The 19,305-nt window shown below is 34.3% G+C and overlaps 1 protein-coding gene across 1 annotated transcript in view; it reads left to right on the plus strand.

Moving 5' to 3' along the window:
- LOC132706953 (uncharacterized) overlaps positions 1-19,305 on the plus strand; it is a 37,310-nt gene that overhangs the window by 17,143 nt on the left and 862 nt on the right. The window contains exons 6-8 of the mRNA XM_060678551.1: positions 2,232-2,403; positions 16,505-16,631; positions 16,685-16,766. Coding sequence (XP_060534534.1) covers positions 2,232-2,403; positions 16,505-16,631; positions 16,685-16,766 — 381 coding nt within the window. The remainder of the gene's footprint in view (positions 1-2,231; positions 2,404-16,504; positions 16,632-16,684; positions 16,767-19,305) is intronic.

The raw sequence follows: 19,305 nt of genomic DNA on the forward strand, positions 1-19,305 counted from the left end.
CTCCACCAAGGAGTCCTCCCCGCTCTATGCTCCTCTGTCTCAGGGCAGCTCTTCTCGAAAACGCGTATCATAGCAGAGCTGACTCGGTCGGCGGCCTCGTCAATCTCCTCCATTGTCCGGTGTTTTCTTGGTAAGCCCCCTAACGCCAAGCGAGCTCCTCCCTATAGAATTCCCAGTTTGTTTTCCCGTTGTACATAAAGTAAGCATTTTTCAGGCAATGTCTTGACAGATCCATTATGTACAGCGGAAGACTCCCAATCTTGCCCATAAGCAAGAGTGCCGAGAATTGATAAAATTCTATTTATTCGATTGTTACAGTTACGCAAAAAAATTTGGTATAAATTTGTCCGCCCCAATCTGTATTAGATCGTTCTCGTTCATGGAATCCTGTACTTCTCTGTTGCACATTGAATATTTACCCAGTTCGTAAAGTGATGATCCTGCCCCAACTTAAATTCCTTGTGGGCAATGCAATGGGTTGAAGGGGTTGCAAGGCGCGGCTTTACCAAGAGTTTCGCACACTATTGTGCAGAATACGGAATCGGCACATACGCAATTCTAAAATCTTCCAAAAGTTAGCAGGTCACAGCAACCACCCATAGCAAAGTGAAGGAGGCAGGTAAAAATTAATGACAAAAAAGAAAGGTTTCCCAGAAGTAAACGTTGGAAAATAAACAGAGGAAGTACACGATTAGTAATTCACCAATATTTAAATTATATCCCGAAACCAAAGCAATTCTTAAATTAAATAACAAGAATTGTAAAAAAATCATTAATTTCTATGCACTGGAAACCATTAATAAGGACGCTAAACTTAAGAGAGAAAAAAATGCAAATAGAGAAGTGGAGATAGACCATGTATATTTATCAATTTTTGAACCAAGGCATATGAAACTTGTGACAGACCGTTCAACTCATATAGAAAATATTTTAAAGAAAAGTAAAGAATCGGTTTTGGTTAGTTTAGCTAGCTTAATCAGTATTTATTAGACAACAAAATATTTTGCAGTTTTATACCACACTTCGAAGGTCTCTGAAAATCCGCGGTAAAACAACTCTCGCCGTTGGTTCGTTTATCCAGAAAAAGACAGACAAACGCGTGTACTGTCTGTGAAGACGGGTGACGGCTCTTCCATACGAACCATCACGAAAGTTTGTATTCAGGTAGCCGGTAACTTTTTTTCCCAGCGCAATAGATAATTGCAAGTACGTAAGTTTATTCTGAAATTCGAATATAAATTCTTTTTGTCATTATTATATTTATAACGTGTCTAATTTAGAATTATAAATATAATTTGATTTTAGTTCAATGGCTCATTTCAAAGCCAGAAAAATCCAAAGGTATCACTTTTACGAAACACAAAAAACTGATTCAGATTCTCGGCATGAGTTACTTTGTATCTAAGTCAACTTAAAAAGGTATTAAATATTAAACAAGTTTGAGTTCTAGGCACTTAAAGAATCATTGGTTTTGTTCATTTCGGCCAATGCCATGAAACAGCTATATATCGCATATCAATATAATAATTAATTGCCCTAAAGTCCTAAACCTTTTCAAAAAGCTACGAATTTCAAAGGAGTTCTGAAGAATGCAAATTGAATTGACAAATTTCCAGGAATTAAAAGTACAAAAGGAATTACAGTGTACACTTTTAACCCTTCGGTTTACCTCTCGAATAATTACCTACCTTGATAAAATGTATTTCTTTTAAATATTACTAGCAACATAGTGCACTAACAAATGTGTGCGGTTCGTGTAAAGAAGAGAAATAACTATTGGTTGTGAAAGACAGTAATACTACGTCCGTCTTCTCAGGAAATAATAATTTAAATAGATACCAGTTCAATTATTCTTAGAAACAAATTGAAATTTTAAGTAGTTGAAATTTCGATAATTCCCTATTACATCTTGAATGGTATCTTTTAAATCATTTAAATTTTTTGGGACGAACAAAGCAATTTATTTCCGAGAGGATTCTGCTTGCGATAGATATGTATGGGTCTAATATAATAACTTTTTTCAATGCGTGTTGAAATTCCACAATATTGGAATAATAATAATAATTCATATATATATATATATATATATATATATATATATATATATATATATATATATATATATATATATATATATATATATATATATATATATATATATATATATATATATATATATATATATATATATTGCTTATATATCCTAATATCAAATCATTTTCATTTTATAGCGAGGTGGCATTGCTGAACAATATAATAACAGGCACCAATAAACAAGAAAGTATTTCCGTGATTTCTCATGAAATCTGTCACCAGTGGATGGGAGGGTTGGTAAACTTATATCGTCATATTTCCGAAGGTTTTTGCTTTTTTATGGAGTTTTTTATTCCTTCGCAAATAGACGTAAGTGCCATACATCAAGGTTCCTTATTATTATTACTAGTAGATATCTTTTTTTGGGTGTAGTAGTCAACCAAGCGCTTTTATAGGGTCAAACGTCAAAAACTGCTATTGGTTTTGTTTAGTTTAGCTATCGGAACTTTTGAGGGAGCTTGCCACTCGGGCTACCGAAATGTTAGGAAGGAATTCACATTGTTCGACGAATTCGCACAGATTCTATATGAATATATATTTGACATAATTGGGTTGTTAGAAACATGGCTTACACCAACCACCAAGGCACGATAGTACAGCACATAACGTTCGCTGCTATAATCTATTAAGGCAAAGTAGTAACGGGAGGGGAGGTAGTTCTGATTCCTATTTAAAAAAAATGCTTTCCTTTTAAAACATAGGACCAGGATTTTAATATCTTAGCATTGACCTTACAATACACCAAAAGAAAAGTTTTATCACCTCAATTTATAGACCCCCGGATTGAAATACGAATATCTAGTATTAGAAAATATTTGAGTACAGGCGTTCTTTGAATATGACTTTTTGATATTCTTGGGGAACGTAATTATTAATTTTATCGAAAATAATCACCATACAACGAATTTTTTAAAAACATTTTCGACTTTAAACAAAAAGTTGCACAATGTACAAGATTTAACAAACAGGTACTACAAAAAGAAATTTTAGATGATATTAAAATATAATACAATGAAAATGTTCAAAAATCAACTTCTAGATCTGTTACAGATACTTTAATTATAAAGTCATTAGTAATCACCGAAAATTCAATATCCTGAGGACTTTATTAGATGTTCAAAATACTTTGTTCAATCATGTCATACTTATTGGGAAGTCGAGCGAGAGCATTGCATGAATGTAAAAAAATGCATTTAACTTAAAAAAATTAAAATACAAAAATATGACTACTGGGTTATTGCAAGGGTCTATTTAATCGCCTCTACAATTTTCGATTTACTTAGCTGATATAGATCAATTTATTACACATTCTTGGCTTAAACAGTTCCCTGACGACTCTGCTTCACCCTTGTTGAAAAGATATATGAAGTATAGAAAAATTTTAACAAGGACCAAAAAAATCATAACCTAAAACTCAACTCACAAAATCATGGGTTGCAACAACAATCAAAACGAAGAAAACATAAAATATCGATTTAACATGAAGGTTTTTACATAAACCTACAACTTAAATGTCATATCCTTCCTTTTATTACTTTGATTTATTTAAAACATGTCTCATATTTACCCTTCTTTGGGTTTAAAGCTATTACCATAACATTAAATAGACCATGGCAAAATGACATTGTCAAATTTTTACCTGACTGAGTGAATAAATTCATAAAATTTATTGTGGTATCAGTGAATAAAAAAAAACTAAATATGGATTTTGACTTTGAACAGAGCTCTATTGGGTAATAGTTTTATCATGGCAAACTAATATTGCAGCAACAGTGTTACATAAAAAGAATATTGAAACAGTTGAAATAAACCGCAAAATATTAAAACTATACATGAAATACCTAATAAAAACTTTACACACCCATTGCATATATCTCTTACGTCACTTCCAATAACACTAACCTTAAATAGCAGTGATCAAAAACAACTATAAGGTTTAGATATGTATTGTTGTTAGGAGAAGAATTTCAAAATAAATTCTAAACAAAAATTAAAAGGGGGTGTTCTATTTAAAAAATATATATGTTTAATTAGTCGCGCATTTCTGAGTCACCCTGTATAATTTAAAATAATTTGAAATTGTTCATCCTAACAATCTTAACAACTTTTGAGTTTACCATTTTCTCATAACTTTTGACACTAATAAAATAATGAACTTTACTTTATCGTTGACTTACCCTCATAAAAAATATCTCCTCCGAAAAATATCACAGTCACACATCGACAGTACCACAAATTTTGGGAAATTCTGAATCAAAATACTGGAATGAAATCCCATCAAAACATTCATTAAAAATAAGTTACTAGATGATCAATGATTGTAAATATTAGCTAAAGAGATGATGTTTGGAAATAAAACAATCTTTTACGTCTTGAGCGTCTAGATGCATGATTTTTTTGCTTAAATGGGTCTTTTCTTTTCTACTCTTTTCGGTGTTTGTTCATCTAGTGTTTTTTTCTGTATGATGGGACGTTAATTGAGCACATTATATTATTTACGCGTCTTTGCTACACAGTATGTAAAACTCTCATTCTTATGCAACCAAGACTACAATTTATCATCCGGCCAATTTGTTTGATAATGCTTGTCCGGCCATATTTATAAAAAGGACCGAAACTTTCATATTAATGTAGATGCCCTGTGCAATTTCTTACCGTAACCAGCCACCTTACTTATGTTACAGAATGTTTCGTAAAAAACTATGGGTCAGCGCATCAAGGTTTGCATAGTGAACATCGATCAATATACGGGTCCTTGTGTGAGGGTTTATTTTCAATTCTCATATCTATTTATAAAATCGGCAATTCTATATTTTTTTATGAAGAATAGTTAATTAATCTAAAAATGAGCAAAATAAAGAAGCATGGTAATAGATCTAGTGGTAATTTTAGTTCGCCAGTAGTAATAGAAGCTCCAGCTCAGGTAGTCGCTCAAGATATCGAAAAACTACATCGGAGAGGAATTCTAATAGATACTTTGAAAAATTACCTTTTTACGAAGCCAGGTGTAAAAGAATGCCACCTGACTATGAATTACGTCATTCAAATGAAATTAGAGAATCTGATGCTAATGTAAATATAAGAAACGAAAAATTACTGGTTCATATTCTAAATGCTGGGAGTCACTCTCACTCAGATTTTACGGAATCTGCAAATGTCAGGGCTACATATTAAAAATTCAACAGCTCGAAAGTATAATAAGAAGGATGTCCAACCAAAATACTAATTCCAGAAATTGATAATATAACTGCTACCCGACGGCTCCAAAGGGCGAACAACTCAAAACCAAAAGTTGTTGGGATGACATGACTACCATATATCACATACAGTCACGTTTTGCCGACATGGCTTGTACTTGGTACTGCAGTCAGACGTACACTGCGCATGGTTCTGCAGACCAAAATAGAGTATGTGGGCCACGAAATTACCAAAGAAGAAATTAGATCAGGGGCGGATAAAATTAAGCCAGTACTCCACCCACATCCAAAAGTTTATTGGACTTTCATGAAAATGTGAAATATTATAATTTTGTTTTATACGGGTGCCCCAAAAGTGTCCCGCTATGAACTTTATTATTTTAAATAGAAAACCCTGTATATTTAGTCATTTTTGGAATCCTTCGTTGTAATAAAAGTCACTTTCATAAGAAATTCCTATTCGAACTTTGCATAGTTTAGGCAGAAATGGAGGTTACGCGTTTTTTTCACCTATTTAGGACACCCTGTATAAGCTAAGGCTCATTCTATCAATTGAGTAGTGCATCGTCTCCTTAGTCTGTGGTTAAATTTTCGTTGCAATACCTGATTAGTTAAAGTCACAACATAATTTTATATGGGGCCATAAAATTATGAAAAAAACACATACCTAACCTCCATTTCTGCCTAAAGTGACGTTTATTTTAACTAAGGATTCCAAAAATGGATATATATACATAAATAAATAAATAAATATATATATATATATATATATATATATATATATATATATATATATATATATATATATATATATATATATATATATATTGATTCACAGATGGCTATACTCCGTCATATCATCCGTTTGTTTGTTGCTCGCGCTCCGAAAACACTTCGAACACTGGCTGTAAAGGTCTCCTCCCCGTAAAGGTGTATGATATTTTCACGTATTGATTCACGTATGGAAAAATGTGATGACACTATACTCCGTGTGTTCGAAGCGCGAGCATTGAAGATGCCAAGTGAGATCTTGGCGAAACGTCTGCTATACTTTTTCTTATATAGATATATATATATATATATATATATATATATATATATATATATATATATATATATATATATATATATATATATATATATATAAAGAAGAAGTATAGCTTTTGTCTGTTGAGTATCAAATTTAAGATAGTACAGACTGTAACTCATTAAGATATTCTTTAATGAGAGAAGAACAGGTACTAAGATGCGACAAGTAGATGCATTAAGTCGCGCCGTGGTTTAGGACGAAACTCGTGCGTTAGTTATGAACCTCGTAAATGTAGATGATGATGTAGATGATACGGTGATGATTCTAAAGACTGCTCGCAGGAGAATACTTTTATATTACCACGATGATGCTGGACACCTTTCATTAGACAGAACATTTGAGTCTATAAAATCCAGATACTAATACGTAAAAAATTATATAGACTCAGGTTTGATACGTCGTTGAAGAGCTTCCAGAAGGGCTTACACGGGAATTTGCCCGTGGTGTCATCAGATGATGACAACTCTACAAATGAATAATTCCCTTCTAAAGTTGAATTCTTGATAGTAACTTTGTTCTAATTCTCTCTTTTCTGTTATCTTAAGGTAACATCTCGAGGGCGCGAAAAATTGAAAGGTTAACCAACTCTAGACGTCCTGCAATTTCTTACCCGCGCGACAAATACGACACGCGGCCAGCCAGTTTACTTATACGACCCCTAACAACTAATTTTTCGGACGATGTACGAAATAATAAGAAAACATATTTATACTTATTTTAAATTGATTTTTTTTTGCCTCTTCCATTGAAAAATGAAATCACGCACTTATTTTTATACCAAAAAGTATTATCGTGATGAATTATTTTTTAAATTCATATAAATTACATAACAAAATATCAAAAACATACCGAATTTGCTGACAAATAAATATTCGGACGCATTTAAATCTTTTACTTTAAATCGAACATTAACAAGAAGTAACATCACCTTTCGCGGCAATAACAGCTTTAATGCGTTTTGGCATGTAATCTATCAAAGTTTTGCAATATTCGGGGGTGAAAGTATTCCAAATTTCGGTGATTTTTGCCTTTAATGCTGGAACTGTACGCTGAGGATTATTACGCAAAGTCTCTTTCATCCGGTGCCATAAAGTTTCAATAATATTCAAGTCGGGGCTACTTGATGGCCACGATAAAACTTTCATATTGTGGTCCCCAAACCAATTTTTTTGTTGTTTTCGCAGTATGGCAGGACGCACCGTCTTGTTGCGATATAGAATTTTCATTTCCAAAAGTTCATTCTATTGATAGAGTCAAACTTCTTGATAAAATTTGTTGGTATTTTTCTGCATTTACAGTACAATCAATGAACTCGTAGTTGCCAACCCCTTTACCATACACCCTCATATCATAACACCCTGTGGAAATTTTACCTTGCGCTTTAGACAATCTTTATGAAAGGCTTCTGATTTTGTACGAATCACCCTTTTTCTAAAATCGCCTACACACATCAAATTTTGATTCATCGCTGAAGATAACGTTACTCCAGGATATTTTAGATTTTGCCCAATCCAAACGTTTTTTCTTCTGAATAGACATTAATAATGGTTTTTCCTTTGCCTTTAACAAAAGTAGATCATAAAATATGAATAATTTTTATATTGAAACAGGAAAAATTGGGCTTGAATTTGTCGTAAGACGCTTCGTCTGCTAGTTTTACAAATCTTGACCAGAATACGACGACCTCTTTCAGTGATTTTACTGGGTCGGCTTAAACTTTTACCACGAACGCTAACACTAGCTACCTCTCCATACTTTTTTATAATATCCCCGACTGTTGATTTTGCAATACTCAAGTCATTTAAATTTTTTTGCATTGATTTACCTCTGCAGTACTGAAATATGATAATTTCTCGCACTTGTTTGTTGCAACACCACGCGCCATTGTTTTATCAACGATTATACAAACTTGAAAGATACAACCCGAACTAACATCTCATTTATCTAAACACACTACATTTTACCATCAATGCATGGATAGCATTGATTTCTTGGTCAATAAACATTCGCGTCCGAATATTTATTTGTCAGCAAATTTGGTATGTTTCCGTTATTTCGCTATGTAATTCATGCGAAATAAAAAATAATTTATTACGATAGCACTTTCTGTGCTCTCCTAATGTGCGTAAATTGATTATTCAATCGACAAAGCAAAAAAAAATTTAAATAGATATAAAAATGTCTTTTTTAACATTTTTTACATCATCCGAACATTTAGTTGTTAGGGCTCGTATTACAGAATGTTTCGTAAGAAATTATGGGTCAGCCCAACAAGGCTCGCGGAGTGATTTGGTTAGCTGGCATTCAGTGCGCGATAGTTACGGTGATTGTGCGTCTTTAATTGCGGTCAATATACGGGTCGTTGTGTGAGCGTTCAATGCTTCAGTGCTTCAATTCTTTTAAAAACTTCGCGGTTACACGTACGCTAAACGAACTATTAAATTTCCTGACGTATGCTGCTACTATTTCATCCCACCAGCATTGTATAACAAATCTTTGTTTTATAAAGATTATTAAATTAGATGATTCGTATTCAATAAGAATCCGCAAATTCGAGGCGTCTCGGAAACTGTAAGAAATTTTAAGACAGTTAACTAGAGGCGCAGAGGCATTGAGAAAATCAGCAATTTTGCTTTCTTTTCCCTACCCTTAACTTAAAACATTTTTCAATTAAATGACATTTTCTCAGTGCAACTTTTGCTTCCTTACATATTCCTGCTCGGTTCGTTCAACGTGTGATACTAAAATTGCGAAGGCTAATCGCAAGATGATAATAATTTTAATAGTACTTTAATTAGATATTTTTTTACATTTTTCTTGAAACCATATTATTTGCTACTGGAATAATTAGTTACCAAAGTAAAATAAAATTAAATGTTATATTTAATTTAATTAAATATAATGCTGAAAGCTGCTTTACTTGACTAATAGTAATTGGCATCACAGCTCGCTTATTATTTTTTTAAATAAGCCAATCAAATCCAATTTTTCAAAGAAACTTCCACAGGCTGCTGTAATGCTTTTTACAAAAGTTCTGGATTCCTCCTGAGTCGGTTTTTGCTTAGTCGAAATTGCTGACGTTTCGCCAATCATCCTGTCGGCTTCTTCAGAGCTTGACTGAAACTGACTCGTATTTTACTCTGTATTTCTTATATATTGTTTGAGGAGGGCGCTAATGAGGGGTATAAAATTCTCAAATTGTGACAGGTAGAGACCTGAGTCGCGGTTAAGATTGTTAGGTTGTTTATAGATTTTTACAGAGTCTAGGATTTTTCGTTGGTAGAAGAACTAATTACATGCAAGAGTTTTAGTTTTATCAAATAAAATTTTATGCCCCGTTTGATGAGTGTGTTCGGCAACAGCCGATAAGTTTATTTGTCTTAGTCGTAAGACTCTTTCGTGTTCTTTGAGCCTAGTTGATATTTTTCGTCCGGTCTCTCCGATGTATTCTTTGCCGCATATGCATGGAATGCTGTAAACTCCTCTCAAATGGAATTTTGTCTTTGATCGACCGCAGATGTTGAGAGATTTTTGGACAAGTGGTAAATCTGGTTTTGACGTTATACTTCTTTAGAACTTTTGATATATGGTCAGTGATGTTTTGAATGTAAGGAAGGACCACAGTGGCAAGTGTAGGATTGCTTTCGGCCTCAATGCTATTGGAGGGTTATGGTGAAGTTTATTTTTTGATGAAACGTTTAATATATTTAATGTGGAAATTATTAGAGAGAAGAGCTGTGTTTTAATTCTGTTTTCAGTGACTCGGGCTGAGATAGTTTTACGGAAGTCCGTAGACACAAGGAATTTTAGAGTCGTGAGGGGTAACATATTTTTTCACGGAGTCTGATAGAGAAAAAGCCTTAATAACAGATTTAAGGTTGCGATCCATAGATGGCGTAGGACATTTTTTAAGTTGACGATATGATGCGTCTGTAAGAATATCATGAATCTTTTCCTGATATGCATTTGTGTCCATGACTACCGTAGCATTTCCTTTATCTGCTTTTAGGATCACGATGTCTGGATCGGACTTTAGAGATCTTTGGGCGATGCGTTCAGGCTTTGCAATATTGGATTTAGGAGGTTTTGACTTTTTAAGGGTTTTTTGCGGTTTCAAATCTAATTTATTGCCACTTGCCACTGTGGTCCTTCCTTACATTCAAAACATCACTGACCATATATCAAAAGTTCTAAAGAAGTATAACGTCAAAACCAGATTTACCACTTGTCCAAAAATCTCTCAACATCTGCGGTCCATCAAAGACAAAATTCCATTTGGGAGGAGTTTACAGCATTCCATGCATATGCGGCAAAGAATACAAAGGAGAGAATGGACGAAAAATATCAACTAGGCTCAAAGAACACGAAAGAGTCTTACGACTAAGACAAATAAACTTATCGGCTGTTGCCGAACACACTCATCAAACCGGGCATAAAATTTTATTCGATAAAATTAAAACTCTTGCATGTAATCAGTTCTTCTATCAACGAAAAATCTGTGAGTCTATAGAAATCTATAAACAACCTAACAATCTTAATCGCGACTCAGGTCTCTACCTGTCCCCAATCTGGGAATCAGTCATCCGAGACGGTGTTTACACCCCTTAGTAGCCCCCCCCCCCCTCCTAACCAATATGTAAGCAGGTACAGAGTAAAATACGAGCCAGTTTCGGTCAAGCTCTGAAGAAGCCAATAGCATGATTGGCGAAACGTCAGCAATTTCAGCTAAGCATAAACCGACGCAGGAGGAATCCAGAACTTTTGTAAAAAGCAATCAATAATCGTTCGATTGGTTCACTTTTCGACTTTTTCTTATATTATGCTTCAGATTAGATGTAAAAGGTGTAACGTTGAGAAGGGATCGAAAAATGCGGAGAATTTAAAAATAAATGAATCATTAATAACTAAAAAATTGTAAAATCGTACTTTTTTCCCAAGCACCTCGAAACCTATATAACGATAAAAATTGGTAAAGGTATGTTTAAGTGATCTCGGGTAGAAGTGAGTCATCTGCTTTTTCATAAAAAATATATAATGGTTCTTTCTGAAATTTGACCCAATAGAAATGGTTACAGGTGTGCTTAACGTGGGCGCATATGTTCAACGTAAAGGCCGTCTGATATGGCGCAATAAAGCATGCGAGCCACGGCTCGACAACCAGCATATAGTTGTTCAGTTTGTATTTCCCGATTTTGAAAACAATAGTGTTAACGGCCCTTCAACAACGTTGATATTTAATGGGTTCGTGATACATCAGTCAAGACAAAAAAATTAGCACCGACCGGTAAAAATTGCATGGAAATCTCTTGCTAGCTGCGAAAATTATGGACTGTACTCCATAACTAACCAAATTCTTGCTTCTTTCTATAACATTAATATGCAGAAATCGAAGAGCAACATTAGACCACTGTCAAACTTTTAACGCCTTCTTATTTCTTAGGCCCGGCATTGCACTGCAAGTTTAATGCACCATGTCAAACGGGCTTAGCGGCTGCGGATTTCCAAAAAAAAAAACTTTTTTGGGGGGGGGTTTGGGTAAGGATAAACATAGGCCAAGTTTAATTTTAGAGTTCTGTGTAGAATTCGAGTCCATTTGAAATTGTTGCCATGGTTTTCGGAAACATATAATCATCGCCTCATTTGAAAAACAATTATATAGATTTGGCCAATATATCAAATTTGGAATAATTCCTTGGCCAATCTAGAACTTTTAAGAGCGTTAATTACCCTGACGTATTTTAAAGAAAATGTGAGCAAAGTTGACTAAGACGAAATTCGAAAATCGAAGCCTCAATATCGTCTATCAGAATATTTAAAAGCTAATACAAATGAAAACAGAGCTAAAATGTTGTATTACGCAACAAGTTTGATAAATGCCACTTTAGTAACAAATGAATTACAGCGGAGCGAGTGACTAAAGGTCATTAGGATTTGTGAATATTTGCAAAAGAGCACGAATTGATTTACCGAGTGGCGTGTGACGTGACCGCCTGAGGGCTGGTGTCTCTTAGTACAGCCCTACTTAACATATTAAAAATCGTTATTCCTCAGTTAAGAATAAGAATTCCGATTTTTAAAAAAATCTTGTTAAGTTCAAAAAAAGGAACTTGCGCGATGTGTACGAAAATGGTTCTGGAAATCTAATACATGATGTTCAAATAAATTTGTTCCATTTAGCCGTTCACTGAATATTGAAATTCCAATTTGAGCTCAAGGTTAGAAATTATAACAGTCCCTTTGCTTTAATGATCCCTCCTTGAAAATTCTAATTAGACAAGAGTGTAGGTAGGTAATTGTAGGTAATTCCGAAATAGGGAGGCCTTTCATATCTTGGTCGTAATTTGGACTTCTGTTTTGGAAGAAGTAGCCAGATTAGCAACTGTGTCGTTGATATCGAGGATGCTAGAATCTATTTCATTTTCGTGTAACTCACATATACCTATCTGGGAAAGGGCAGCTGCTGTGAAGTATATTACATTTTTTATATTTGATCTCGAAATGGAATGGAGTTTTAGCGTCCAACGGATTAGGTGAGAATTGAATTCCTTTCATTTGGGCAGTCACACTAGTGTGTCGTTTCGATTAAAAATAATTTATCTCGGCTGTATTGAAAACTAGACACTACGTTGCCAATGGTTGTATTCGAGGCGTCAAACATAGGCGAATTTGATCAAAATGCTGGACAACATTATTTATCTTAAAAACATATCTAAAAATGATGAATAATGAATTTATTTAAAAAAAGTATAAATTTTAATGATAATACAGTACTTTACACTATTATTACGCTACATGTAAAAATATAAAATGTGGTCGAAAAGTCGTACCTAAATTATATACTGATTAATATATTTTTTTTAAATGACGTCAGAATATTTTTAATTTAGTTTCTTACTTGTTCACATTTTTACGTAATTCATTTATTTTTCAGTGACAGTTATTAAAACTTTTTTTAACAACACGAACAATGTGTATTATTGAAGAAAAACATAAAACAGTTCTATTTTTAACCTTGAATTATGATAATGTATATGTAATTACAAAAAGATAATCATAAATATTTTACAGAAAAGGGGTAAAAACGAAGATGAGATGTTGATATTTCAGTACTTTAAGTATTAAGAATTTCGCAAGTATAATCTTATTATTTAGGGCAATAAACAAGCAGAACTTTTTATGACAAGTCTTTTTATGGACTATTTAAATTTGTACATTTGCGTCTATAAAAATCTAGTACAAAAACATATCTCATAATTCCTGATCTATTATAATTAGATACCTAATAACTGTCTGTGTCACAAATTTTTAAAATCACACAGGGCAAATACAGGTTTTAGACTGTCATCCATTAGTCAAAAAACACTTAATAGTCTAGGATATAAATATTTCTTTTCAAAAAGCTGTAAATCTGGCAATATTGCCATTAGCAGTTTTGAATTTTGCATGTTTAAAAACCCTACAATAGTAAATTTTACCAAAATTAAAAATATATACCAGCACTGACAGCACTTCTTAAAAAATAGATACCCATTAAGATCGCAAATTATAGCATAAATAAGAAAATATGTCTTTTTAAGGACATATTAAATAAGAGTTCTATGCTAATTTGAAGATGGGGAAACGCGGGGAAATTTACTTTTTGTCCAAAGAAAACGAAACATTTATATATTTTAAGAAGTGACGCCATTGTAACATTAAAACAACTCAAAGATGATAAGAATTGCATAGATAATAATAACTATATGCTTGTACTTACCACTAGCAATAGGCTCCATACTATAATTTTATTATTTTCCAATCACCAACTTTCGAAAAAATGGTTAAATACACACTGATGCACTCTGATTAAATGAATACAAATTAATAAACTTTCAAGTTTCAATAACAATATGGCGCGTAATAACGCGAATCAAAACAAAAGTTTGTTTATTTATAATAGCCAGGTAACTAGATCACTGAAATGTAATGGATTTAGCTCAAGATTTTTAAATTGGAGTTTCTGACTTCTGGTCAGCTTTTGACGAAAATTCGCCTGTGTGCGTCAGTAGAAATCTAAAAATATTTCGAAAAATCGAAAATTTGTGATTAATTCCTTGCATTTCATAAAGGCGCTCTAATATTCTTGATTGACGGAGTAACTTAGTGGTAATGTAATTTCCGCAAAATTTTAAATCAATCTACCAAACCTAGGAATGCTTTCAACTCCTTTCGGGATTTCGAGATTGAACAACATTTTACCGCTTCGAATTTTAAAAGGTTTGATCTAACACCTTCCGGGGTTATTATATGCCCTAAAAAGCCAGCTTCTTTACCAACAGATAAATTCCGATTTGTTGAAAATTGAACGATCACGGTCGATGTGTTCAGATTTCGAGAATATGATAACGCCATCCATATAGACAAAGCAAAATTTGTAAAAATATTCCCTGGGAACTTCATCCATCACTTTTCAGACCAAACGGCACTAAACGATATTCAAAATAACCTTGGTTTAATGTAAGTGCCCTAAATTCGGTAGTTTTTTTATCCATTTCCAAGATTGTCTAGTATTAACCAGGCATTATCATTTTTCGGGACTATCCAAGCAGGGGCCGAATATTTTAAAATTGAGGGATTGATCACTTTGTTATCCAAAAGTTAAGTAAGGATTTGTAGATACAAGGCTGTCCTTCCTGCTTCGGTTGTGGTTGAATTGATCTTGCTGACGTTTCACCAATCATCTTGTTGGCTTCTTCGGAACTTAACTGAAACTGAATTTCGTCAGCAAGGTTGATTTAATAACAAACGACGCAGGAGCAAAAACAAATTTTCTTATTTGGCACGACCTTCATGAAACATATTTTTAAAATCGTAAAAGAAATTTAGTGGACCTAAATGAACGAATCTCAAATGTTTTTTCGAGTTACATTTTCTATGTCTATCAGGTGGGGAAGTCAAACATTTCAAGTCTGTCTGGTGGTATGACCTTGTGCCTAACGTGAATATTAGGTGTGTGAGTTAGGAATTCTACTGATATCGTCGGTGACGTCAACTAAGCTGTCAGGTCTTATATGGATATTTACCATTATTGAGGGCAAATTCATTTTACCATCCTCATAGTTGACGATATTATTATAAAATTGTTGTTGAAATTTATAGTGGGTTCTCTTCTCAAAAGTGCTCTTTAGGGACTGAATGTCACGAAGTATTTTAATCCCTTCTTGAGTTTTTCATATCTGCTTAAATGTATGAATACGGCCGATCGATTTTGATCAGCAAATGGTATCACAAAGAAAAATGCACAAACTCTATTTTTAGCGGTTACTCCATCGGATCAGAAAAACAGTTTTCGCGACCCAAGCGTTGCCAATGAAAAAAGGAGATAACTCTTATCAATGCAAGCCGTCAGCCATTTTAAAATAAGTAAAATGAAATTGGTGAATGTCATTCAAAAGTAATTATAGGAAAATAATAAAACATTCCAACCTAATCAAAACAAGACTACATTTAATGTGGACTCAACAAGCTTTTTTAAATGTTTGTTGTAAGCTAGGAAAAATGGTAATTTAATATTTTCGAGGATTATGGTTTTATTTTCGTACTTTATAAGATCGTTTAAATTGTTTAGAAAAGTGCAATTTGTAAATTTTGCGTAACTTTCAGTGTTTTTGTAAGCTGTTACTTGAAATGGTTCAAAGAACATTTTGTAAAAAACTTAGTTATTTTGGGTGAAATTATGCAGTCAAATGCTAACGAATCGATCCCCTAAGGTATCTATCTTATCATATCCCATTAGGATTATTTTGTTAAAAATTGTATGCTCGATTAAGTAAACTCCATTAACTACGGTCGCGACGCATTTAGGAAGTGTGGTATTTTGATGTTTATCAGTTCTGATGATTATATGAGACGTCACTTAGTGGGCATATTCGTGCTGTAAGTACTGGTTTCAGAAAAACTATAGTATCTATTACGTTGATAAACTTCTTTAGTCATTTGTTTAGTAGACACTCGCACCGATCGTGCCAAATTAAACTCGTAACTAAAGTGACCTTTCTCAATCTTGATGCGTAATATATTTTAACTGCAAGTATAAAGGAATATTTAAAAAATTATGCGTTATCACAAGATGTATCTACTACAGAGCATTTCGGATTGGAAGTACATAGGTTTCATGATGCCTACCATATATTTGGCCTTAAATGAAGATTCGGAGGAAGACACTATGGACTTGGTACATTTTACGAACATAAATTTGATATACACAAAAGGTGATCAACATTATGAGCTATTTCCGATATTTTAATTAGTTTTTAATCAATAGGTGGTGGCCTATTTCGCATGATACAGCATGTAATGGGACAGGACAATTTTTTCAAAGCAATCCAGCAATTCGTGACGAAATTGTAAGTATTCAGATTCAGATTGAGATAGTTATCAATTGGAATATCGTCACTGTGACACTAACAGTAACGACTTATGAGAATATTTCTTTATTTCAACAGATCCGTATTTGTTGTTTAGCCGTAATGTTCACAGTATTATAGGATTAGTAATAAATTGACAACATTTGCACTAACAATAGGAAGTTTCAATAATTCTCCACTATCACTGAGTGAACAAATTATTGCAGTAAAATCTTTGGTAGTGACCATTCATTTACTACTCGTATATAACGACTAATTTTGCATTCCTCCGATAGTTTGGTAAAGAGAAAGTTTGGCTAATGGAGATTTTGTGTAGACTACCGGAACCACAATAAAGCAACTATCTTAGTGCCATTCCTTTAGTTAGTGCTACCTTGAACAATCTCAGGGACGTGGAGTTCGTTGGTACGCCAGACGCCTATTCGGAAATTTTGAATTCGAATGGCTCGAAGGCATAACAGCTTTCACTGTTACAATTCAAAAGGGTACCGTTTAATTTTGGCTTAGATTTTCAAAAGCATATCTGTCAGTATCATAATAAGTCCGGACAAACGCCCACAAATCCTCATGGAATTCTTGACAAGGATAACCGACACTGGACTTACCTTGAATAGGAGGAAGTGTATCTTCCGTAAGCCTGACCTGAAATATCTGGGATACGTGGTCAATAATACGGGACTCACGGAGGACTCCGAAAAAGCAGATTCCATTTTTTATAATTTTATGGCAGAGGACTGTTACTGCAATCAGAAAGTTTGTACTATTAGCAAGTGGGTATAGACGTTTTATACCGGGATTTTAGTAGCTATTTCATCTTTTACCGCTTTGACCCTCAAAATATCCCACATAACTGGGATGAATCTTGCTTGCTGTGCTGCCCACATTTTGCATCTCCGTTAGTTTAGCTTAAAGTAGTTGAACAAAGACAAGACTGGAAGCTCGCTGGAATGTGCATCGGCAGCGGTATGATATCGATATTGTACATCAGAAGGGTAAATATTACGGAGCACCTGACAACATATCAAGGTCTGGCCTAGTCATAGATGTCTAAATGATGCCTAAACTTGAAAAATTGGAAATAATTAAACAGAATCACGTTCCACCGCATTGTGGTCACCAAGGTATTTTTGTTAGCATAACATTATTACTGACCGAAGATGCCCAGCGAGACATTACCAGATATATTATTAAGTATAAGTTAGGTTAAGAATGACACCTGTGGCCATTAGGCGTTGGAAAATAGGGAGCTGTGATTTGCTTGCGCCCTTGCCTAGATTCACAAATGGGCCAAGAACCACGATCCTTGATTAACGAATACCGCATATTATCATCCCCGCATCAATCCTGTTGAAATGGCTCACCATGGTATGGAAACTATTCTAATCACCTACATATCAGAACTACACACTACATGGGATTCGCAACAAACGGGAATACCCCTAAATGTGTAGTGTTAGGGAGAGAAGTAAAAATTTGCAATGAACCAGATTTAAAGTTTTACTTATTAGTTTACGGGAGTTCGCGAGATAAGTACCCTTATTTACATATATATAATAAATGATGAACCCGTTGGACAAGCATATAATCAACCGGACAGGGTTCCCTTAGAGATACCGTTTCCTTCCCTGTGTCTCGCCAAACTACAAGATTTCCATCTGATTTGTTGTCTAGATTACTTAATTCACCGCCTCCCCAATGGCAAATCAACCTTCTGAATTTTGCATAACTTCTTCACATCCCTGACCTGGCGTAGCAATACGCTTCTGAGTTCGGAACGTTCTGAGCCCCTTAAGCCGGACGCACACGACCCAAAATAATTTCCGGCTAGATAATCGTGCCAGACTCACTCCCCTTATTATTCAATCCACATGGAGTTTCGACCTTGTTTCCAGGTGCCACCCGATATTTCCTTATTGTGTTATAATGGTGACTCTCATATTTTTCTCCAGTGTATATGGGACGAAATGAGTGTATAAAAAGAGTCGATGAAGTGTTCTGCCTTATCAAACGTATCTACAAGTCGAGCGAAAGTTCTGGTGCTTTTGATTTCCCAGGGAAAAAATATACTCTTGTTGTGGTTCTGTTTTTCTTGAGAAATATAAGTAAGGGGCCTGGTTGGGGCTGAGCAAATTGTGATGCCTGTATTTGGTTTCCTAGTTCACTTTTGTGGGATTTTGTTGAAGCACGTTTCCGCCAACTTGAACCATTCCATGTAATTATTGACCTTTAAGTAGTTATTTAATATTAATTTTATTTTGTCGTCTTCTTATTTGTCTTCCTACTTGTTGTCTACTCCTGTCTTAGTGGCAACCGGTAGTTTCCTCCTGGGACACATGTAGTCAACGAACTCAAACAATCTACTCGGATCCCGCGCCGCGAGTACACGATGACAGGGGAATAAATCTGGCATAGTGCATTAAATACTGCCTTTTTTGTTCCATCGTAAGCACCTTCCAGCTCTCCAAACGTTTCCATTTCTTTTGCCGCCCGTACTATGCAGTGCGTAGACTGAAGATGC

Source organism: Cylas formicarius, unplaced genomic scaffold (genome assembly GCF_029955315.1).
Source record: "Cylas formicarius isolate icCylForm1 unplaced genomic scaffold, icCylForm1.1 PGA_scaffold_9__14_contigs__length_23061073, whole genome shotgun sequence".
In the NCBI taxonomy this organism is placed as follows: Eukaryota; Metazoa; Arthropoda; class Insecta; order Coleoptera; family Brentidae; genus Cylas; species Cylas formicarius.